This window comes from Mus caroli, chromosome 6 (assembly GCF_900094665.2).
Source record: "Mus caroli chromosome 6, CAROLI_EIJ_v1.1, whole genome shotgun sequence".
Classification (NCBI taxonomy): domain Eukaryota; kingdom Metazoa; phylum Chordata; class Mammalia; order Rodentia; family Muridae; genus Mus; species Mus caroli.
The window spans coordinates 46,359,037-46,385,164 of NC_034575.1; the positions used below are offsets into that span (position 1 = coordinate 46,359,037).

The window sequence follows — 26,128 nt, forward strand, 5'->3', positions numbered from 1 at the left end:
TTCCCCAGTAGGGGCCCCGACTTGTTCCCCACGCTGCTCAGGCCTTAGGCTTGGTCCGAAGACGTGGAAGAAACAAACTTTGGCTGAAAAACTGAGGTCAAAGCTTTTGGTGGAGCTGTGGGATCCCAGGTCCCAGCTGTCCAAGCCCTCCTCCGGTTCAGACCTTCTCACAGTACTTTTCAGTTAACATGTTTTTTGTTTTTTTGTTTTGTTTTTTGTCTTTTTGTAAGTAGGGGGAGAAAAGAAAGGACAAAAAACAAGTATATGGTGATTTTAAATACACATTCTTACCGCTTTGGTTTCTCTTTCCCTGGATACACTTGGAGAGACTCCCATTAACACTAATGGGAGTTATGGGAGCAGCAAGGGGAGAGACCCCCACCGTGTACAAGATGCATCTCTCCCTAGATGTGCATCAGGGGCATTCCATTAAACCTCACTGCTGCAAGGAAGTCACAGAGCCAGGGATTCAGCAGAGCCGGGGAAAGATGCATTTTCAACTGTGCCTCCTATAATCTTGATGATGATGGTGTCCAAAAAATGATGGACAGTCCCATGGACAGTGAGCACTGCTGAGGAGCACTCTATGTGCCATGACTGGCATTCTAAGTGAAGAGCGGGCATCTCCAGTGAGGGAAAGGCCAGCAGTGTGTAGCTGCCTCCCCAGAAAGTATGCCAGACAAAAAGAATCAGGAGTGATCTTATTTGTGGAAAGCAGGAAGCTCCTATAGCTTATCTTTAGAATGTAGTGGGTCTAAACACACATAGAGAAAACTCATGTACAAAGCAGCTATGGAAGCACAGAAGGCTCACAAACATTAGTATCTTTACCTATGCTCAGGGAGACAATCCATAGGACATGACTTGGCTTGGCTTTGTGGCACAGGGATAGCGAATGCAGAGCCTCGATATGCTAGTCAGAATGCTTTCCTGCTGAGAACCATCCCTGGCCCCAAGAAAGGCAGGCATTCTGTATAATACGGGACATTCAGAAGCACAGATAATGTGGTTTCGCTGTCTTTACTCGGCATGTTAACACCATTCTATCTATACCACAGTCAATATTTTGAAAATTACACACAAAATGTCACCTTGCTATGTGTGCTGTCCTGAGGGGCATGAATTACTTTTGAAAGAAGGTTTAAAAAGGAAAGTTAGCTAGTCTTTGAAAAATGTACACAATGAGCTTTTAAAATTTTTATAAAAATACATATTTGGCAAAGCTAACAGGATTGTTACCAAAGTACAAATTAAGCAAGTGACCGCCAGATAGTCCACAAACACAAGATTACAAAAGGCATGTTGACAATGAATGAAGCGTGATGCCGACACCAGAGACCCTTTCCCTGAGTACTACAAGCCTGAAACGTGTTTTAGAAAGGGAAGCAGATTATTATAGTGTTAAAAACCTCAAGCGGGCCCATCTATATATGTAGACTATACATGACCTGTGTAAGATGAGTGAATGTGAGCGACCTGCAGGAGACAAGATGGACTCAGCTTTCCCTTTAGATTTACATCACAACACTGAGTCTCTTCCTGCAAAATCAGTCAATGTAAAAAAAAAAAAACATCAATTTCTTGAGCGAAGTTAGAAGTTCACATGATAAGATGCTCAGCAGAAAGCAACGCCCTTGTCAGCTCAGTGCTCCGAGTGGCAAGCACAGAGTCCCTGACGGCTTGCTTTGCGAAGGCATTGGACGATGGCTTGAAAGAACTCTGTGGCACAAGAGACAGACATTGCAGTATCTTGTGGCTATGGCATGAAAAGCTCATCAACTTACTGGATTCCTTTGAGAAAACCTCTTTTCCCCCTACCCTCAAAGGCAAACATGTGAGGCATGCTCACTTGTGCCTGTGAGATCTACTATCTGTTTCTACCTTCTATACCTGCATAGCCATTTTACAAAGAAACACGCATGCTCTTGGCAGAAGCATGGTTCAGCACTGAAAAGCAGATCCTAGTTTACTATCAAGCACAGGGCCTGGGCTTTGCTTGCTGCCATGTTTTACAACTCTATTTATTGGGCAAGAGGGCTAACAACTAATGACTTTGTCTTGTTTCCTTTCTGAAAGAAAAAAAAAAAAGGCAAACCCAACCCTTCTGCAGCAACCTGCTCCTGCCTTCCTGTCCAGGTCTCGAGTCAGGCCCGCTTCCTTCCCATATGTCACAGTAGGAAGGCCGCGGGAAAGTTACTTCCTGAACACGCACTCTTGTCCACCCTGCTCCTGACAACTCAAAAGAGTGATGTATGGGCATAGCAGAGAGAGGAAGGTGACCCGAGCTCCAGCTCTTTACAGGACCCGGGGGGACAGGGCAGACCTCACCCCAGCTGACATATGGCTGTGAAGAGGTGTAAAGTCCTGATAAGAAGGCTGCCCATCTCTTCTTTCCCTGTAAAATAAATGCTGGTTTATCAAAATTAACTTCATGTTTGCGCTACAGATAGTTTATCTTGTGCTACTTGGAAATAGCAACAAGCAAGACGAGTTGTCCGTATTGTGTGTGTGTACATGGTGTGCACATAATTAGTACTTGGGGCCCCGTGCCAGGTGGAAATGGATAGTGCAGAATATCTTCCCCAGTCTGCTAGGCAACCAGTGAGTGTCCTTTCCTCATTTTTAAGCTGCTGTCACTGGACTCTGGCATTTCTTACCCAATTCATTTGCTTTCTGTGTTAATCATATGCAATGAAGATATGCATGGCCAACATTTAAACAGGCTGCAGATCAATTAGCGGTCTTAAGTTTATCTGATTTTTATCAAAGAAGACAGAGCTGTGGGTCGATTGTCAGAGCCTGTGTCAAGTTGACCTTTTCAGAGATGTCTACATTGCCAGTCCCTTGGGCAACTTGTTGTCCCCTGTTAGTCTCTGAATGGCAGAAGTCTGTTCTGCTCAAGCACAAAGTATACACAGATGTCTATATTACATTCTTATAGGTTTGACAGCAACTGCATGTTGTATCTATAAACTGTCCTTTAGCAGTGACACTTCCTCAATGATGATAAGCTAATTTATGCAACTAAATCTCCTTTGTGCAGAAATGAAAGCTAATTGAGTCATTACAAAGTAATTCAGGAAGGAATACCTTGTATAAATTGGCTTACTTTATAAATCCTTCTCAAGTGGTTTTCATGCATCCTAAATGGGACTAAGCAGCTTATCAAGCATAAGACATGCAGACCAAACAAGTCAACTTCTTCAGGGAGCTGTGCAAACATCCTCAGAAGGTTAGAAAGTGACTCGAACAAAACAAAAATACACTTTGCCAGTGCTACCTGAGGTGTGATGCACATTGTCCCGACTTTCCTTCCCTTGCTCGTCCATCTTCACTGAAGCAGTGTCCTCTTCCTCCTCTGCAAATAAACAGAGTCAGTGGCACATTAACAGGCCCCGTGTCAATCACAGCACCCACCCTGCTTAAAGAGCAAGACAAAGTCTACAGCACTTAATTATTATCTTTAAGAGCACAAAACACCCAAGATTCATATTCCTTTGTTAATAACCAAACAACATCCTCACCAAGGCTTACGCTGACCTGATACAATATAAGATATGCCCTACTGTGTTGCATATTTGTTTTAAACGTACAGAGAAACTTGTCTGGTGCAATCTTAAATCCAGGACAGCCCTTAGACCTAGTAAAGTAACAGCCAACTTTATACAGATATGCTACATTATACCGAATAGCAGGAGTACTCCAATACATGGTTCCTAAAACCTCAAGACACCACAGAAAACAAGGTCTGACATAAAATGCAGATAATCTGTAAGTCATCAAACGCCAGCCATGCTCACTGGTTTCCTCACTTAATCCTCTAACAAGAGGCTGCTAGATGGTCCTAACACTTAAAGGCCATTTCCCCAAAGTCTACTGTGGCTCTCCTATGTGTCACATACCGCAGAAGGAAAGGCTCTATAGGTGAATGATTATAAGTAAATTGAGATGCAAAGGTGGCAAACTTCCAAAGCATGCGATTAAAGTTGAGGCTGTGGGTATGAACCCATGTTCTTTATCCTCTCTGCAGTCAGTGCTTTGCTCAGACTTTTCTCCCACACACTCTAAGCACATCCCCTTCCCAGGATAGGGAATAAAATAGCATCGCATTAAGCAAGAAATGGTTTTAAACGATGTCATTCTTTTCTACTAAAAGCAGATGTATTACACTATCACTTTCCCTACTTAAGGATTTATACAACTGAAAAATATTTAATGTAGGATATAAAAACAAATGGCATACCAAAGAAAAACTAAAAGAAAAATATACTAGCTCAAGCATAATCTCCAATGTGTATGTAAGACACACATAGGTAGCTAGTATGACTAAGAAATAATCAACCAGTCAACCAGTCTCCATGGAGGCTCACCCATGTGTGAGGGGGAGGGCTTGCCAAGGAGGCGAAGGGAACAGGGAGGTTCTGCCCTGAGGAAGCTGGCAGCCTGCTGGGGTGGAGACCTGAGAGCAAGGAGTTAACAAGGGACACCTCTGATGGGTGGGGCAAAGCACTTCAGTAGTGCAGAGGGAGAACCTGGGATCCCATGGGAGACCTATAGAACCCAAAGCAGTGCTTTCCAGATCCCACCTTAAGTACAGGCACAGTCACGTTCTTGACAAAGTAGCACACCATTCTAGCAATGTGAGAAATGGAGGCCAGTTTAAGTCCCATAAACATCGAGTTATAGCTGCAGACTCCAGTCTGGTGGGCAGTAAGAGCCTTCCTTACAAGGTTTCAGAGCAGACAGGGCAGGACTGAAATTGCTTTAGAAATGATCATGAGATCCCATTGTCTCAGCCAGCCTGGATAAGGGGCGTGGAGAGTCTAGATAAAGAGGAAGGAAGTCCTGAACTGCAGGGGCAAAGGAAACAGGAAGGAGATGGCGTGAGAGGTGCAGGAACCAGAGTCGATAAGCGTGTGCCGGCCTTTCTAGACGTTTTAAGACTCAGGTTTTGAGACTAGTGGACAAATGGACATATCATCACTGAGAGGCTGGCCCAGATAATCTGTGTTGTTGGGGGAACACAGACTTGTTTTTGCAAGTGGACAGGGTTAATATCAGAGAAAAGGGCAACTGTAACATATTAGAAAAGTGTCCTGTATGTTTTAACCAGCAATTAATCAACACCAGGATTTGAAGTAAGCTTCAGGGTTCCTGTGCTTAGAAGTCAAATGTAAGTGGTTTGAGTTTATATAATTCAACTCCGACAAAATAATAAAAGCTTCAAAATAAGGAGCAGCTGGAACAATTTGTCCTCATGCACATTGCCGAGTTAACCTCAGTAATTTAATACAGGATACTTTTTAACAACCGTCATCTCACTTTGGCCAAATCTCAAGGACTACTTATCACAAGCGGGTTGTTTATGGGGAATTCTCCCATAAACTCTAAAGGAGAATTTATAGTTAATCCCACCTACGCTGTTTTCACAGACGGAGCCTTTATTCTTTAAGGGGAAGACAGAGCTTGCCTTGCCTTGCTCTCTCTTTCTCTGCACCCACTCTCTGCAGCCTGTTCAGATACTAAATCCAGTATTAGGGGGTGAAAACCATGGGGTGCTTGTCCTTACCATAGGAAAGCCACATCTAGGTACTAAGTGCTAGTTTTGGCTTTTAAGAAAAAAATGGGATTTAGAGTCACCATCTAATGTTAGCACCAAAATTTTATAAAAAATAATTGTAATAACTAAATGGAAAATGCTCTTGGCAAAGTTAACAATAATTTTGAAGAATTTATTACCACAGATTTATTTTTAGTTCATTAAAATGTATCTATAGTATATGCTAAGGATTGTACTGGTGTGGGAAAACTTTGCCTCTATGAAATGTATTATTAAATCGTCAAAAAAATGACAAAATGTTTGAGCACCGATTTTACGGCAAAGCATGCAAACCGAAAAGTCTTTGTGAAGTGGCCCTTGTAAACAGTGTGTGGAGCGTGAGATGCCTCTGCGGTGCTGTCTGCTTGCATTTCAAAACTATACTGACATTTTAGGTGAAAACCTTACGCAACCCATCCATCAAGTGTTCCAAGTAATATCCAACAGTTCATTCTTCTTGGCCTAACAATACAAATAGCGTCCGCAGAAGAGACAAACCCAAATTTTGTTTGTTTTTAATTTTAGAGGCTAATATTCACACTGAGCCTTGACTAGGGCCCAGCACAAAGGAAGGTGCTGACTAACTACTGTGAAAAGACTGGATCCGGAACCACGGGAGTCCTACCGTTCATTAACAGTGTAAGACTGCGTACCACTAACTAAAAGCTGCAGAAGAACAAATAACCAAAATTCTAGGCAATAATTACCTTTACTCCATATTAGAAATACACACATTCGCATGTTATTTTACTTAGATTTATTATTAAACATATTTTATTTTCGTACTGAGACATAATGTCATTATATAACACTAATTAATACCTCAAATAGTCAATGTTTGTGGGTTAATATATTCCATTCAACATTTTAATAACAGTAAACAAAAACAGCTCAGCTCTGCAGTAAAATCCATCAAACCACACAGATGGTTATAGGGTTTTCATTATGTGGTTTCCATAGCAATCATATTGCAAATCTGGAAGCTTCTTGCAAATAAGCAGCTTGTATTTACATGCCTCTCAGCTGCAGCACAAAACTCTCTGACACGCGAAGTTATTATTCCAATCACACGGTGTTAGGAGAATCATCCAGAGATTGTTTTGTGATCAGACAAGATGAAAATAAAGCAAGCTAAGGGCCGAGGGTAATCAGACACAGGCAACACCTGCTAATCAGCGTCTTCTAGCAATGGCTGGTGGTCGGGAAAGGTTTCAACCTTAAACCCCGTCAGAAATATGAACCTTCCAGAAGCCATCTGACCTACACAATCCTGAGCCTAGCTGCAGCCACTTCTTTTCAATGGCTGCTTGGCCTCCTTCCTGTATTGAGCAAGGCCAAGATAACCAAGTCTTTCCAAGTCTTTTCAGGAAAATCCACGTGGAGAAACTAAGGAACGCTTAGGGTGAGAAAGTTGAGACTTCCCCTCTCCTTTATATGAATCTATTTAATTTGAACTTTGATCTAGTTTCCTAACGGACGGATTAGTATCATAAGGATCACAAATCTGTGCAGCTATGTGGAATATGCAATACTGCTGTCTCTAGCTCACTAATGTTCCTACTTGTAGGATAAACAATCGAAGTGAAAACTGCTTAAAACACCATGTTTGAGAAAGGCCATGGACACTTGGTTAGCACCCAGGCAGGGTGAGTGAGTTCAGGAGTCAATGGCTGACGCTCCAGTCTCTTCCCGGGAAAGGCAGGCAGCACAGAGAACTTCTTTGATTCACACATGATTACGTTTCTCATGGACAGTCTGCAGAAAACAGGGTCTTGGTTCCTCATTACAATGTATTTTAAACTCAGTTGAAAGGGTAGAAAATTCTCATAATGTAATTTTTAAAAGGCAAAAATATGCTGTGAAATAGAGTTCCTGGCTTCGTTTGATTATGTAATCATATATTTTCCTCAAGAATAGTAGTTTTTGCTTAAATAACCACACTATCCATACCACCCATGTTTAAATCCATTATGTAGCTAAATATTCCAATAACTCTGAGGCAATCCTAGCACTTATATCCTCATTATTCTGCAAATGCAAACAATGAACTTTGTGGAGCGGGAATAACTTGCTCAGGTGACACCCAGCTAGGTCATATGTGAGAGGGTCACACTTGAGGCACATGCTAGGGAGCCTTGTGTCTCTCCTTTGACTTTCACTAACATTTGAACTTGCTGACGGTATTGTCAGTAACTGCAAGTACAAGGCTGTGGATTCGAACATTCACACATGCGTGCCTGCACACACACCCTTCGCTTTATGGGTGGACTATTCTTTTAAGTATCTGCTGCATAAGGACATGGAAGACATTTTAAAACAGATGGCCAGGCTCTACATCGGCAGGCACTAGAGCAAAACCCTCTTTTTCTTTTTTTCTTTTTTTGGTTTTTAGAGACAGGGTTTCTCTGTGTAGCCCTGGCTGTCCTGGAACTCACTCTGTAGAGCAGGCTGGCCTCGAACTCAGAAATCTGCCTGCCTCTGCCTTCCGAGTGCTGGGATTAAAGTGGTCCTGGAAACAGAATAACAATTTGTAATGCTAACCACTTTGTCTTTTCTGTTTTCCTAGCTCTGTCTTCAGCCAAGCTTTTCATGCCCTCACATATCCCTAACATAAATCCAAAATTTGGTACAGCGTTTAAGTCATAGAAGTCATAACTGAAAACAGAGTTGTTTCCAAGTCTGCAAGCTTCCTTTCTTCTTTACATTCAGTAAGGGAAATGTGTTTACAAGGAAAAGGTAAAAATGAGTCTTTCTATATACAGTATCTGAAAGAAGCTCACGCCCATGTTGGTGCTGTGAGCTAACCTGAACATCAAGAGTTTAGGGGCACTGTAAGAAAAGTGCCCATCCTCGAATAGATGAATGTATAGCATTCATCTGAAGAATGAACTGAAGACACAAAATGCTAGCCCTAGGTTATGATGTAAAAAATGGAAGCAATAGTGTGGAGGGGCTATACACATGACAACTTGCCCTGTATTCTCTCTCCAACTCCTTGGTAAGCTGTGAAGGCCGGAGGAAAGGTTGTTAAAAAAAAACAAAAAACAAAAAACAAAAAACAAAAAACAAAAAACAAACTAGTCAAAAGGACGCATACAGAGATACAAAGGTTTACAACGAGGGAGAGTGGGGCGCAGAAAGGCTTATAGACACAAACATTGATAATATAAATATGATACTTCAGAGAGATTTTTCTATTTAGCTGGACAACGTATATTAAAGCAGTAACATTATATGTTTTTGCTAAAATGGACAGGGGAATCCCACAGCGCTCGCTCCACCTGAAACTTCAAGAGCTCCAGTCAAACAATGGCTGCTGAGAAAGGGAGAGCCAGTTTTCTCCAGCAATGAGACCCTCATAGGGGATCCAGTCCCAAGCAGTCAGCCCTAACTATATACAAATGATCAACCCTAAATGAACTCAGCAGGTTGTACTTATAAATTCATGTGTGTGAGTATGTGTACCAGTAGTAATTACTGAATAAATTGGACTCTGAAGAGTAGAGGGGAGCATAGGAGAGGGTGAGGGAGGAGGAGGAGGAAATGATATAAACATAATACTCATGTAAAATTCTCCATAAGCCACACGAAAATAGTAAGAGAATAAAACTAACAATTTTACATATATTTAGTCTTACAAAGTTCCAAATGAACAGGTAGTTAAGGTGACAGAAAGGGCAGTCACAGTGAGCGCTCCTGGAAACTGGGTCGAGTGTGGCCTCCCCTCCAGGCCTCTGGATGAGAGCTTACAAAACATGGACCTGTGTAATAAAACATGGACCTGTGTAATAAAACATGGACCTGTGTAATAAAACATGGACCTGTGCAATAAAAAGACTCTTTGTGGCCTTACAAATTTGCTAAAAATTTAGTGCTAAAATTTTTATTAACCTAAGAAAGTCAAATTAAGTGATTTCTGTTATAAAACGTTTTGGTTCTGCATTTATAACACAATTACAGTTCCTTTTTAATATAAACTAACTTTTTCTTATTATTCTAAGTATAAAAAGCATTATCTACACATTGCTAAAAAATAGAAAAAAATTAAAAAAAATTATACTGATTTAACCACTATGGATACCTTGTAGACCATATTTCCTTTAGTATGGTTTTTGCTTTAAAATGGCTTTTTATCAAAAATATCTCAAATGCATCTGTATTTTACTATGCCCACATATTTCTTCTCCTAAATGTATATGTTATTTATAAATTATTTTAAACTCTTTTTAGGAAATAACTTGTCAATGTAGATTGTTTAAATTTCTTTAGGTAAGGGCTGGAGAGATGGCTCAGCTATTAAGAGCACTGACTGCTCTTCCAGAGGTTCTGAGTTCAATTCCCAGCAACCACATGGTGGTTCACAACCATCTGTAATGGGATCTGATGCCCTCTTCTGGTGTGTCTGAAGACAGCTATAGTGTACTCATATAAATAGAAATAAATAAATCTTTAAAAAAATTCATTAGGTAAAAAAGAAAATCATCTAATCAATAATTAAGTTAATGAATAGATCACTTAACTATAGTACAGGTCTCATTTGATCTTCAAGTGCCTACAATAATTTCTATAAAAAGTAGATTCTTGAATGCAGGGCTCACATGCAACAGCCTGGCTGTTTGCTCTGCTTCACAGACACCAAGTAAGAAACCTGAATAAGAATCTGACAGATGCTGTCTTAGAAATAAAGTGAGTGTTTTGGGGGAAACGAATGACAGCATTTATTTCCAATGCTAGAGTTTAAGCTTTCGAGCAAACACTAGAATCTTAGAAACTTGTAAGCACCATTGTAGGCTGCTGACCCCCAAGCTCACACAGCAGTAAGCTGCTACATGAGCTTCTCAAAGTCTATCTCCGCCCAAACTCCTAATCTCTAAGACCTTCAAAGGGGAATTACGAGACCCCATATACTCCTAACTTTTCCCTCATTCTTCATAGTTAACTCCTAATAGGCAGTTCAGCAACTTCATTTTCAAGTCCTCTTGTGATGTAGTTTTACCTGGGCCAGAAGCCAAATCTAAGTCCTACTGATTTAGAAGACATGGCTCAACTGATCCCACAACCAAGAAACTTTCCCCACACCCAGCAGGCAACTGGCCAGGTTCCCTGTGTGCTCCAGGATGCATTAAGACCTACATTTGTATCCTGCTTGTTGAAAACTTTGTTTCCTGGTCGACTTTCCTGCAGGCATGACCTCCTGAGGGCTTCCTTGTATTACCACAGACCAGCGCAGGGGGTGGGAATGAAATGGCTTCTAAGAATGTTTGTAGAGTCAAAGTGAAATGGATTTGCTAGCTAGGTATTCCACTTGAGCTTCTGTAAGTGCTTGCTAATATTAGCAGTCAGAGACAAATTCTGATAGGCGAGTAAGTAAGTAACACAAAGCTGAGCTGACTCCTCTGAGCTGTTGTCCTAAGTGCATAAACAAAACATGTGCTATTACATAACTTGTACCATACTGATCATAGCCTGTGAATTTCAGCTATTTTCATAGGTCTCTTCAAAAGCTGCACTCATTAAATATATTCTACCACAAGGAAACTGGTGGATTTTCATCCCCCTGACCGTTTTTCCTCATCGAGATTGTTTGCAATTAAAACCTGAATGGTAGTTTAAAATACAGGCTTTAATAGCATACATCTTTTTGCCTATTCTTTCTTTGACGGTTTGAAATCTGCCTTCTGAAGTCTAACAATATATCCAACCAACGCTCACCTTCCCGCTGCTTACCACAGGTTATGATGACAGATACTCTTGTCTGTTTCCCTCTCCACAAGTAAAGTTGTGGATAAAGTTGAACAGTGTCCCTGTTAATTCCCTGTACCTTTCAGGCCCACTCATTTCCAATGTTACTTTCACTTGTAGCCTTTAGCCGAAGAAGGAAGGGTGACAGTATAAGTATTTATTGCCTTTCTTCCCCTCTGCATTATTTTTTATTTGTGTGGGTGTGCATGCTTGTGAGTGTGCCTGTGTGTGTGTGTGTATGTGTGATAGTACATGTAAGCAGGTATTGGTGTGTGGAGGTCAAAGGATAACTTCGGGTGATGGTTCTTTCGAACTTGTTTGAAAGAGTCTCTTGTTAGTTGCCGTTTAAATCATGCAATCTCCCAGGAATTCTCCTGTCTCTACCGCCTATCTTGTAGAAAGGGGTATTGGGACTGTGGATACATGATACCACATGGATTCTTGGGACCCCAACTTTGTCAATGTACATGTCAAATGCTTCAATGTACACGTCAAATGCTTTATCTAACTAAAGCCAATATCCCTAGCCACTGTACTCCTACGTATTCTTTGTAATACTCCTCCTTGGTTGAAGGTTCCAAGTTGATATAAAAAAAAAAATAGCCATCCTCATCGGGGCCAGAGTCACTCTCAGCCCCTCAGTTCATTGGGCTTAGTTGGCTGTATCCAACTATAAAAGCTTCCAGGTGCCTGGAAAACTTTATTCCAAGGAATAGGAAGGACAGTACATAGCAGTGAATATTTAATATTTATAAAACAATTCTCAACAAACAGTACCACGTACATTTTTCCATTACTATTGTACATTTTCACTGTAATACATAACTTCATATTTATGAGCCATATTAACACACCTGCTTATCACCTAGATGTGTTGTTCACCCAGAGCACTGGCTCTTAATACTTCAACAGGTATCAGAAATACCTATGGGTCTTGTTAATAATTCAGAGGATATAGCCCACACATAAAGATTCTATCTCACTAGATTTGGGGAATCTCTGAACATGCAAGTCGCCATGATGCTGGTCCAGGCACATTTAAGAGCCTGTTATCTGCTGCCATATCTCCTTACGAATGACTTTACAAGACTGAGTGTTCCAGCACTGACAGCCCAGCATAGCTGGAGTGCTGGCCTAGCATGCATGAAGCCTTACATTCAGGTCAAGTAAAGTGGACATGGTGGTGCGTTCCCCTAATCTCAGCTCTTGGGAGGTGACAGCAGGAGGATGACAAGTTCAAGATCATTCTTGTCTATGACCCTACCTCAGAACAAAACAAAACAAACTCTAAAGTTCAGTGTTCTGTTATCAAGTGAATGTAAGTTGGTCATAACTTTGTATCTTTAAATATTATTTACCTTTTAAATTTGAAAACATGGTATGCCTTACCAAACAGCAGCAAAGTAAAATCAATTATAGTAAAATTATTAAAGGAGGAGTTTATCTCACTTATCCTCTCAAGAAAGCCAATGGAACTATACAAAATGCAAATGAAGGCCCTGCTCCAGAGGTCATGCCCTGTCACTAGCCAAATCAAACTTGATCAACTTCAATGTTCTCACCTGGAAAACAAAAATGAGAGTGTACCCTCGGGAATTACTCTGAGGACAAAATGAGGTAAACTGCCCAGCAGATTCACAGCAGTGGTCAGTATGATGATAATCTGAGGGCTGACTGTGTGAAGACTACTAGGCACGTCACACTTACATCTCAGTCAGTCCTCAAACCCCTCTGAGGCGGATGCACTATTATTCCCATTTCCAGATGAATAGAGGCATGGAAGGCTGTCAGTGACCTGTGCAGTAAATACAGCTGCAAGAAGGAGGGCTGGATTGAACCTGGGTCGCCTGCTTCCGGAACCTGAACTCTTCCCGCCAGTGTAAAGCTCTATGCGTATCACCTGTTCATACATGTGTTAATTAATTAACTAACCAGCACTTTAACCTCCTGACACCCCATGGAACCTATGAGAAAGATAATCTCACAATGCCGTATTCTTGTTTTTAACACTCTTCAGTGACAAAATAACATGGCTTACTGACAGTCTGGAATAAAATATCCTTCCTGAAGATAGTGTCCACTTCTGAAAAACAGAAGAGTCAATTTTGTAATGGCCACAGAAAATGGAACGCTTGGCATTTGCCCCTTACATTTTTCTTTCTGTTGGAAAGCAGCTTGCAAATGGAAAAATCGCGTCCATCATCTCCCTCCCAGAGACTGAATATGATGAAAGACAGAGGAAGGGGCCCCAAAGCAGGCAGAGCCAAGAGCAGCTTCCATCTCAGCCAGGAGCTCAGGGAGACTCAGCGGCCCTGAAGAGGATAGCTCTAGCTCCTTACTACACTCGACTGCAGTGAGACAAAAAGAAAAAAATAACACTACTTCCCAAATACAGACTTGCATGGATCTAGGAGGGGATGTGCATAGATGTTCAGAGTGGCAACTTAAGGGCTTCCAATTTTAAGGTAAGAGGTGTTTTCTTGGCATAGGGATGATATTGTTATACAGTTTTTATAATGAAACCACAATATTTCTGTAGAATGGGGCTCCCCAAAGAAGCAAGGAAGAACCATCGAGGGAAAGGAGGTGAGACATATGAAGCTCACCTGACGGAGGGCTCTGGCACAACAGCATTTGATATTCTTCCAAGCATATAGCATAAATCTGAGCTTAAAAAATAAAACCCTTGTTCAGGCTTGGCTCCCTAAAGGGACAGACTGAACTCTCATTTGAAAGTTCCTCGTCCTTGGATTCCAGAAATAAATCCAACATAAACAAAACGCTTTATGTAAAAGAGCCAAAGCATTTTTAATGTACATGACAGGCAAGCTGTAGCTGATTTTTCTTTTCTCAAGGTCACACACAGCATTTCAGAGAAGGAAATTGAGTAAATTTCAACTTCCCGTTCTGCAAGGACAAATATCTGCCATTTTAGGGACCAAAGGCTAGACAGTGCCATGGCTGCAAAACCAAGTCTGTGCTTCCTTTCCAGTATAAGAAAACACTCTTGGTTTCTCATCCTCAGATCATAACTGTTTATAGACTATTTGTTAATGTAAGTATGACATTTAATAAACCAATCCTGGTACTTTTAGTTGATAAAATCTTATGCTATAATTATGTACACTATATTAAGGTACAATTTAGGGCTTTATTTCCATCTAATTAAATAATGTAATCAAATATGTAAATTTAATGGCCTGTCCAACTATCATATTTATAGAACCATTTATGTTTATTGTCCTTGCTTAGAGTAAATCATCAATTTAAAGACAATAATAAAATGACAATATAAACTCTTTTGATCTTAGTCCACCTAGGAGAGTAATGCTGACTGTTCAAATGCTGTCTAATTATAGAACTTAGTTTCTCCCATTCTGCCTAAAGAAAAGTAGTTATCAGCCAGTGGTTATAGAATTCGGGTAGCTTTGTTAAAAATGGTTCTATTACATGGCCCTTTACTTAGCATTGGAAAACAATTTCTGGATTAAAAAGTCACAAAGAAAAATGATCTCAATATAGTCCGTGCAGTGAGGAACTACAATACAGGGCTTGGCACACGCTCACAGGGAGAGCCTGGCTCCCAGATGCTTCATGCCAACCCACAGCAGATTCAACAACGTTTAAACAACTGACAATGGGAACTCATAGCATTGGTGACATAGGGACCAAAACTCAGCAGGAGCCTGTCTCATGAGCATTTCCATACACTGAAACAAAAAATCATGGACATACACTTCACTTTTCATCGATTAAAGAGTCAACATGTGCAATAGCTTTCCTACAGTAGATGCCAGCAAGTTAAGATCTACATAAGGTGTATCACTTCAACACGACAAAACATCTCAATATTTGTTTTGTATTAGTTCTTGAAAATGAGGCTGCAGGGGCTGGACAGATAGCTCAGCGGTTAAGGGTACTGATTGCTTTTCCAGAGGACTGGAGTTTAAATCCTAGCACCCATGTAGAAGCTCATAACTGTCTGTGACTCTAAAATCTGACGCTCTCACACAATATACACGCAGGCAAAACACCAATGCACATAAAATAAAGAAAATGAGACTGTAACCCTGAAATAACTGCAGCAAACAGATAATTGTCTCCATAGCTCACTTGTTACAATACTATCATATATCCATGACTCCCGATAGCCTGGGCCTGATGCTAACACTGCTTCTACTAACTCGAATTAAATGAAATTGTATTTGGCTATCTTTGACCTCCCAAAATAGCACTTTTTCAAAATTTGAGGGTAAAATGAAAATTCTGACACTGAATTTTGCCAGCAAGTAGTAGCTGAATGTTCTTAGACGTGAAATGTCAATGTTTCTTTATAACTGGCCATTAAATGTATCATGAATTCAACAGTCTTTCCAAACAAGCATATGCTGAGTAAAAAATCTGTATTTACTATAGTATACATTCAAGCATAAACAAATATTGTTATTATTTAAAATAAAATTGACTGACACAGATGTAGCCAACAGTAAAGAGTCATGATACAAATAAAATGACTTTTTTGTGAGTTTTTCCCCTAGTCCCAGATGACACATTTCTCTGAGATGATATTTTCTCTCTAACACCAAACAACTTCTGTCACATGATGTTTCTGTCATGTGAGTTCTACAAATAAATACCTTAAAACAATGGGTTTGATTTTCTGGAAGAAAAAGATTGGCACAAGAAATAAATAAGTTATTTAAATTAGGACTTCGGGTGATTGGACTGACAACTCCATCTTTACAGCATATCCCAAATCACCACATTAATCTGACATAACAAGACTTCAAATGCAGATACGTATTATTCCCAGTGCAGAAAACTAAAACCTGCATGCACATCAAGATGTGTCTCCACATTACTATAATTTTTTTCAGCAAACTGTTGTACAACACAAACATCATTTGTACCCTAATCTGTATCAAGAAGCCACTTAGGGTAATTTTTTTCATAAAGTCAACAGACTTAAAACCTTTCATCATAAATCTAACAAGTATTTCTTTTTGCCAAGAAATAATTAAGAAATAAAGATCATCAGTGCTCCGGAAGGACAGACAGACAGAGCATGGAGTCTTGCTTATAGTAAACATGCAAAAGTTTGTTTATCTAACTTAAGTTAAAGTTTATAAATTACATGATTATAATTAAATCTCTACTGCGGAGTTTCTGTAGTAATCAATCAATTACTCATGGTGAAGAATGTAACCTTTAGCAGCAATCTATCTGGTCAATGGCCAAACTGAAACAAACCTGTCTTTTTCTACTTTCCCAAAATGACAGATTGACTGTGCAGGGTGGGCCAGAGGCTGCAATTTAAAGTTTTGTCTGAGACAAAACTTTGCACCTGAGAAGAACAGAGAGCTGCGAGTGAGACCTACACTACTCCAGGAAAGCCACCAGGAAGCTGTTTTGCCTTCCAGGTCTCTGGAGTGTTGAGGTTTCTGTGAGAAATCAAAACCTCACGTTTGTACAAACACCCATAACCTCAAGTTCAGTGTCCCCAAGCCAAGCAACCTGACACAGTTGTAAAACCCTTGTGGCTTTAGCAGAAGCAAAAGCAGAATCATCATGGAGTGGAGCCTCCAGAACCAGGGCACGCACAGCTCCTCAGAGGTCGGTGGAAACCTCACATGCTTTCAGTACACAGAGCTAGAAGAACAGTGAGAAAACAGGCAATTCACACGTAAGAAACTAGGAAGAAGGCCAATGAATGTAAATCTTCATTTTCATACCTTTGCCAAGCTAGAGATGCAAACCACACGTAACAGTAGTAGCTTGGCCCCTTTGCTTTCCCCTAGAAGGATGCATCCCATATGGCTATCTCCTGGGGCTCTGGGGCATCTGCTTTTTAATGTCTCAAGCAATGGAGTTTCTTCTACCACTTCCTTTGGAAAGTCTCTTTTTTTGTGTGTAAGGTGGGCAAAACCAAAAGTAGGTATAAATGTTAATGTGATTTGATAGTTATTTTTCAAATGTTCCTATTTATGAACCCTTTCTTGAAAGCTTCTACGAGTAGACATCCCCACTTAGGCTATAATAGGGACCATGCACTCATCTGGCCTCTTCCAAACAGAACACCAGTTGCCCACATCTCGGTGTGCTCAAGGTATCATGGCTTTCCTTGCACCTTCAGAATGCTCTAAAAGTGGTGTTTACAACTCATTACAAATCATTTCCAGATACAGGTCCTTTCTGGTACCTCATCTATGGCCACGGGCTTGGGTTGGAACTTTACTCCTTATCGGTACCTCTTGGTCTTTGGTTATATTCACCCTTGGTTAACACACCCTGACTAATGCCATCCACACTACATAGTGAGTGCCTAGCACAGTGCCTGCTTGACTAAAAATTGCAGTGTGTGTGCGCTCCACGACTAATTTAATGGAATGATGAAAAACCCATGTTTTTCTCTCTCTACTTTTCTCGTTTCATATTTGCAGCTCCTCTTTGCTCACTGATTAGAACAGATGACTTTTTCCAAATGCCTTTAAATGAACTCTAAGCTCCATGAAAGAGTAAATAAACTACGGGGTTCAAGTCTTACGTATCTCTACATGCTTTGGGATCACTGTCATTTACACCTAAGTCTTATGTGATATAGGAATAGGTAATATTTTATTTATGGATTTTTTTTTCAAGACAGGGTTTCTCTGTGTAGCCCTGGTTATCCTGGAACTCAAAGTGTGGACCAGGCTGGCCTGAACTCAAGAGATTCCCATGCCTCTCCCTATAAGATTAAAGGTGTGGGCTGCCACATCTGGCTTTACGGATGTTAATTGCCCTGACCCAGTTAATCGGGATGTTTCCAGGCAGTTCTGAGTGAGATGTGTGACAATTTGAGACAGAAAAGAACGATGGGAGAAGGCATCAGGTCAGTGGTGGAGAGAGAATGTAATGGGCAATGTGGATTCAAGTTCAGAATTGATTCAGGCTCTGAAGGATGGTAGCTAATGGGAGGGAAGTATGGGAAGGAGACGGGTAACAAAAACTCAAGCAGACCATGGCTGTTCCTAGGCCTTCCCCCTCACAGTCCTCCCAGAATGCCTGAGAGAAGTAGTGCCTAAGCATCTCTCTGGTCACTACTTGAGCTGCTTGTGCGACTCTCATATCAGCTTATTTTTAAACAGGAAATGTATCATTTGCATACTGGTTATAACAGATTCCCAGATGGTAGCCTTCAAAACTCAGTTACAGTCCTGTGCTCTTCACATGTTCTCTTCCTATTGCCTTTAATGAGTGAGTGGGCACAGAGCAGAATGTCATTTCCTGGGGAATGCCTCATTTGAGATGACTAGCACACCAAAGGAACTGGTAACCCAAGTAGGTCCTGTTGCTAAGGATAGATGATCCATCTTTAATGGTACAAAGGACTGGTGAAATGAGAGCTTTTCATCACTCATTGGATTCTGTTACATAAATTCTTCTGAGACTATGCTCCCTGGATGGTAATGTTAAAATCCAGGGAAGTTTTGGGCAATCAGGCACACTTCAATATTGACAGCATACAATGTGGCAATCATTCTTTTTAGTTTCTGTAATGACTGATGCTATTAGGACAAGAACAACCTTAAAGATACCTTCTTGGTTTTTCTCTATTTAACTAAAGAGTCCACTAATTAAAGGCTCTGTGCTGCTGAAGGTATAGTTTCTTGAATTCTAAGGAAGAAGGTACTAACTAAAGGATATGCCAAGTAACACAAGGGTTGCTTCACGTTCTGAGCCACTTAAAACAACCGTTTTTATGTCTGCCAAATAGCTGTATGAAAAGTCAAGTGACAAGGTTTATATCACACCAGATACTGATTAGGAAAAAAAAAAAAAGCCACCAGGGCTATGTGATTTATTCCAAAGTCATAGCGCTATGGAAGTCTGGAGAAGCAGAGGCCAGTACAAGCTGGGACAGGCAGAAGAGGTTTTCTGGGTAAATGCAGTTTGACCTGGGACTACATAAAGTGAGGAGGGCCAAGTGCAAAAGTGAACTCAGAAAAGAGAAAGCGACTGCCTTGCCATGCAGATGGCAGGGTGAACAAAAATCCCAAGTTGGGAAAGGACCTCGGGAAGCTAAGTCAGCCTGTTGTAACTAGATAGGCTCTGCATCCCAACAGACTGGTCAGATGTGAGACTTCAGTCAGGCTGCATAGGACCTCTGAGTGCACTAACCTACAGTTGACAGACCGCCATTCAACACATTTTAGAGGAGCAGAAATACATCATGTAAGAAGTGTCTGCATTCCCTTGTCTTGCAAGTGCCTCCCTTGTTTAGAGATCTCTGGAGGAGTTTTGAAGTTTATACGCATTGTCTCCACACTGAGATCAGATGTTCTGGATTCATCCAGAACAGCACTGGGAATGATAATATGGTATTTGTCATTATATATGTCAGTATTTAGAGCTATGCCATCCTATACTTACAAAAACATTGCATTGTGCCCAGGAAATGTACAGAATTATATCATCATCTTACTTATTTATAATGGAATAACCTCAAAGCTCTATCCAAGTGGGTTACAGAAAATGCTATTTTTATACTATTAAAATAGAATGGCCTGTAAATATACAGAACCCAAAGGCAAGTTTTTATTGTTTTTGAGCAGTGACTGTGAAGACTTGAGACAAGTGTGGAAAGAGAAAATATGTTCTACATTAGACTTTGGAAATGGAAAGAATGCTGAATTTTTACTTCGTGATCATTAGATTTCATATATTTGTACCTGTAATCAAGTTAAGGTGTATTTGAGAATCTAGGTTATTAATCTGCAAACTTAGCATCGATTTCATATCTAATAAAACACATATTAGAAAATAGAGATCATGGGCTAGGGGATAGAAAAATAAAAAAGCCAAGTCGTTATATCTATATACCATTTCAGTGGAATCTCATCCATGAATTAGTTCACCAACTCAGCACAATGGTTTAGTTCAAGGCAACAAGATCAAGCACAGAGCACATGAAGATGGTGGAGAGTCTGGTCTATCTGATGTCTAAGGGTCTAGGTAGCACAAGTGAGGCTGGAAGATAGATATAAGCTGGACTATGGAAAGGGCTCAGGGCCTGGCCAGTGAGTTCCAACTTGGTAAATACTTGGCACTGGGGACCCAACCGGCAGATCACCATGACCATGATATATTTAGAGTCAATCTATTGTCAGTATGTAGAATGGACTATCAGCATGATGGTAGCTCTCATGATGATCCAGGGGAGAAACCATGAAAGCCTGAGTGTACGGAGAGTCAGGATAGATGATGCTTCCGGGGAAGAATTTGTAGGAACTGGCAGTTAATCTGATGAGGGAAAATAATGATTGAGGAAGGATTCAAGAATGAGTTTGGGGTATTTTACATTCTTTACTTGAGTGACCATTGGTTCTGTTAACAGAAATAGCAGTGGGGGTAAGGGATGGGAGTTGCTCAGACAGAATGTAGAGAGAAAGAACTTTTCAAATCCCCAGATTTCTCCTCATTAGCTGCATCATAGTGAGAGTCTGATGGTCTGGGTGACCTTTACACTAAGTCTCACTTTAGAAACTCAGCAAATGTCTTTCAAATGTCACTTAGGAATAGGAACTGATTCTGCCCTACAAAGGTCCTGGCTGAGCTGGTTCTTGCCTCCAGTCTCCCTGCATGGATCCTAGGGTCTCTGGTTCTCTCAAATGCACAGTACCTTAGACCCAGAGCTCTGGGAAGAACTTTGGTGTTTTTCTACTTTCCAATTATACCAAAGAGTTTTCCATTTAAATGTCATCCTATCCTTTGCAATGGAAGCAGCTACCCCTTCTCAAGTCATCCCTTACCTTCTGTCTTGGCATTCTTACAATAATCTGTAATGAGATTTGACACAGGGCATTATTTATTTATTTATTTATTTATTTATTTATTTATTTAGTAGCCCAGGTTGACCTTGAACTCACTATCCTCCTGCCTCAATTTCTGGAGTACGAAGATTGTAAGCACTACACGTCTAGCTCTATAATTATCCTAATAGAAAGTAAGTTCATCATTTCTATGTCTAAATTCCCTGCACTCTCATGAGAATCTGGCATTCGGTGGGCTTTCAATAAATATTTGAAGAATAAAGTGAGCCACATAACAAGAGAATACATGAAGGTAATACACAGAAAGTATCACTATTAAAGAAATAAAAGTTTGGCTAGAAAACAACTGATCTGAAACAATCAGCCCCTGAGCACTCACTGGAGTGCTGAAGTTGTCACTTATACACGGGGTCTGAGAGGTCTCTATAGGCTCCCTTGTTTGAAAGACTGGTCTCCAGCCAGTGGTGCTGGGTTGGGGGACTGTGGTATCTTTCAAACATGGGACCTAGCTAGTGAAAATGGATTTGGGGACTGGGTATGCTTCAGATTGGGATGCTGACGGTGATATCTGCTTCTGGTGATTTGGAGAAGATGAATGACTTCAAAGAAACCATTTTTATGATGGGTAAGGACACAAAACCAAATTTCAGGAGCTAAAGGTAAACAGGGGAAAAAGGTATAAAGACAGGGACTAGAGTGAGCTCCGACAAGTGTGTGCACACCATGCAGAAGGGAGGAACTAGGCCCATGAACTGGAAGCAGGGATGTGGAAAGGGGGCCAGACTAGAAAGCAGGAGGGACCCATCTCCAAAGACCTCGAAAATGCCCTTCACCTCAGCCACTGAGTCTCCTTGTTCTGTGAGAAAAACTTTCTGACCCATCTCAGTTTCTGTAAGGAGGAACAAGGGGGGGCAGTGGATATGAACTGGTATGAAGTTGTCTCTTGTAAGACTCTAATGAAGTTCTACTAACAAGAAACACATCTATAAATGAATGCTTTCTTTGAAACAAAATCAAGGTAAAGCCTCACTTAAGCTTAATTAAGTTAGCTTGGATTTTTTCCCACTCTGATGAAAGCTCTGCACTATTTAACTCCAGCCCTTGCTGAGGCCAGAACTGAAGAGTGCGTATATTCATCACTGACACTTTGTTGAACTTGTCCGTTCTTATTAATCACAGCTTTAAAGTAAGCAGCTGAGATACTCTTAGGAAGCTGATATTCCCAGCTGACCTATCTGCACAAATAGTGAAGCTTGATACTCTCCTGCTGCAAACCGTCTCCACAGATGCATGTGTTTGTGTAGCTGTGTGCACACGTGTGTGCATGTGTATGCTTCTGAGACCTAAAAGAAGCAAGTGGTTTCTGTGTAGCAACTAGAAACTTTATCATACGCTATCTTCTGAAAACACGGAGAATCAAAAGCAAAAGCTGCCCGTGTCTGTTTATATTCTCCATGGGGAGAAAATCTTATCTGAAATATGAAGTCTCCAGTTTAAAGGCTTGGAATGAAGGTAATGAGAAGTTAATGCCTTTAGCTGGTAAGGTTTCTTGGTGCTAAGCGATAAGGAGCTGGTTTATGTACAACACAGCCCTGCAGTGTGACTACCTAACCCTCTGGCACAGTGTTAGGATTCTTCATCTAAGGTTCACAGGAATAATCTTAATGGGTCAGCCCCATTAGTGCAATTTTTCTTTTTGCTTTCTAGATGTCAGCATTTTTGTTTGATTGGTGAGGCTGATATTTGCTTGCTTTCTAGTTCAGAATTTTTAATATGCACACTACTGGCTTCTTTAGCAACATAAATATGTGTCTGAAAATTTATAATTCAGTGACTAAGTAAACTAAACAATCAATAATCTCTAGAGATCTACTAGGATCTTTAAGAAATGGATCTTTTTGTAAGGTCCTTCTCTTGTGCCTTTCAGTCACCCATGGCACACCTGACACACTGGACTTTAGTCTTTCCCTGGATGCTCTCTCATTCCCAGATTGTAGGTGATGAATTCTTCTGTTTGCTCATTCCTTACCAAACCCCACTACTGTGGTTTAAAGCATGATACCCAAAGCTTCAATCTGGACCATTTCATTCTCTCTTAGAACCACATATTCCCATTAAGATTTCTCAACTCACAAACTATTCAGAAATTCATTTTACACAGTCTCCAAATACAGGAATACCAGGGTGTTTTTAACTAACTTAATACAAATATTGGAGAATAAAATTACATTGTTCATTATAATCATTATTGTTTCTTGGAGTATGGAGACAGAACCCAGGGCCTGACTAGGCAAGTGCTCAACCCGCAAGCCACATTCCCTGGCCCCTGTAAGATGCATTGGAATTTGTTGAGAATAAAATTTGAATTTATAGGTGGTAATCAGTATCCATGACTGTTTTCTGTGTGTTCAAGGAATAGAGATTCATTATTATTTTCTGGGCTTACTCATATCTTTTAAAATACATTAGATTTAGCTAACTAATTTTATTGTCCAAATCTTCCCTATCTTAACTAAATGTCTGCCTCCGTAGTCAGCCAGTTTCTGAAAGTGGTGTATTAAAAACATTCTTCTATGGCTAAAGAAATGCTAAATTGAGGAATCTGTTGTTGTTGTTTTTTTAAGTCTTGTATTACTGATTTAAAGTGTATGTAGTCAGATAAAGTTTTGTCTGTGATTGTCAATAATCATTATTCTAGTGTGGTTTTCTCAGTTTACATCTTAAAGTATACATTGCCTGATATCAATACCACCACAGTAGCTTTCCCTGGGAAGGGCTGTCTGGAGTATTCTTTTCCATTTCCTTATTTTGGAACCTATATGTACCTTTGTTTCAGGTATATATCTTCTTTTTTTTTTTCAAGGAGGAAATGTAATAACTAAGTAATATATTTTAATTAAATCTATAAAAGAAAAACATACAGAGCCTGAAAATATGAGTTTCAGTATATACTATTTCCAGATCTATATATTTTGTACTCTAAGTTTCTTTTCCCCATATTTTTGTCATGTAGTTTTGTACAATATTTTGTTGCAAGCTTTGCTGAAAGTGGCAAGGAAATTGATCCCACCAACTCTTCTGGAAGTGACTATTTCCATGCCAATGAAGATCTGCTTTGCATTCTTTTTTTTTTTTTTTTAAATTAGGTATTTTCTTCATTTACATTTCCAATGCTATCCCAAAAGTCCCCCATACCTCCCCCCCGCCCTACTCCCCTACCCACCCACTCCCACTTTTTGGCCCTAGTGTTCCCCTGTACTGAGGCATATAAAGTTTGCAAGACCAATGGGCCTCTCTTTCCAGTGATGGCCGACTAAACCATTTTCTGATACATATGCAGCTAGAGACACGAGCTCCAGGGTACTGGTTAGTTCGTATTGTTGTTCCACCTATAGGGTTGCAGATCCCTTCAGCTCCTTGGGTACTTTCTCTAGCTCCTCCATTGGGGGCCCTGTGATCCATCCAATAGCTGACTGTGAGCATCCACTTCTGTGTTTGCTAGGCCCCGGCATAGCCTCACAAGAGACACTATATCTGGGTCCTTTCAGCAAAATCTTGCTAGTGTATGCAATGGTGTCAGCGTTTGGAGGCTGATTATGGGATGGATCCCCGGGTATGGCAGTCACTAGATGGTCCATCCTTCTAATCATTCTACTTGATTAAAAAAAATCTAATGTGATGTCTCCTCTAAGAGATCAATCAAGTTACCTCTGTAGTTATTTTTACCACATTACCTCTTTGCTTCTCCCTTTTCATCTCTTGTCTTACTTTTGGCCCCACTCTTCTTCATAGTCACTCTGTAGCCTCTACTGCACGATTCAGTATACAGAGCCCCAACTTACCCCAGTAAGTTAACTTTTTACTCTGTTAGTTCACCTCTTCTAGAAATTGAAAAATAAGGTTTATTTAAAAAGAAGCAATGAGTAATGACACGCTGGTTCTCCAGTCTCTGTGTTTACAGCTGCCCCTGCAATCTCAGTCTTTCCTGTATGTTCACAGCTAGGGGCCAAGCTGGGACTCCATGTGATGTGTCTTTCCCTCAAAGTTCCTCTTCTAGACTTAATAATCTGCTGTTCACAGAGTGGAAGGCATTCTGCATATATGAGGCAGGGACACAGAGATAAGAGGAGGCAGTGGATGGAGCAGGAGAGTGACAGGAAGGTGGCTTGAAAAGAAGTGTCATATTAGAAATATACAAGCTATTTTTAACAGGATTTCTATGCCAGAAAAGCACAAACAGCTAACTCATAATACATGAATATATTATATACATGTAAGTTAAAACCTAGGAAATTAAAGGTTGTAAGTAAATGATTGGATCCAAAGAGGCAAGGTAGCTGCATCCTTCAAGGCCTACATGCATATGACAGGGTAAGAGCAATGCTTGGCCTGTAATATGTACACAGGAGCATTTCTGAACTAAAGGCAATGAAAGCAAACAAGTAAGACAGGAATGGAAAGAGGGAAAAGGACTGAGGACAAGAAGGAATGGGAGAAGCAAGCAGGAGGAAGTAAAGAAAAAGCCACGGAAGGAAATGAATGTAACAAACAAGCAAGCAAACAAATGAATCACATTTCTGTTTAAACTATGTAACTGCATGTTTTTCAATGGGCATAAGGGGGATAAAAATTCATTTCACACTATTAATTAAGTACTAGGGTAGGCACAGTGCCTACTCTGATATATACATCGGCATTATTTACTTTCTTCTAGATATAATAAAGGTTTGAAAATGAAGACTTAGCAGTAACGACAGGGACTGACAGGCAGGGGCAGGGCCAGTGGAGCTTGTGGAGCACACGACGGAAGGCACCTTTTGCTAACCATCTGTGGAGGCTGTTCCACAGTTCCCTGTCCATTTCCAGTCATAGAGAGCAGCTTAGTCTGCTAGATGTCTTCTTGGAAAATAGTCCAAAGAGCTCTCCTCCTCCTCCAGACATGTGTACACCCCAGGCAGCCCTGGGCCTGCTCAGT

At 40.5% G+C, this 26,128-nt stretch overlaps 1 protein-coding gene across 1 annotated transcript in view; it reads right to left on the reverse strand.

Moving 5' to 3' along the window:
- Skap2 (src kinase associated phosphoprotein 2) overlaps window positions 1–26,128 on the reverse strand; it is a 153,804-nt gene that overhangs the window by 19,074 nt on the left and 108,602 nt on the right. The window contains exon 10 of the mRNA XM_021165675.2: window positions 3,281–3,358. Coding sequence (XP_021021334.1) covers window positions 3,281–3,358 — 78 coding nt within the window. The remainder of the gene's footprint in view (window positions 1–3,280; window positions 3,359–26,128) is intronic.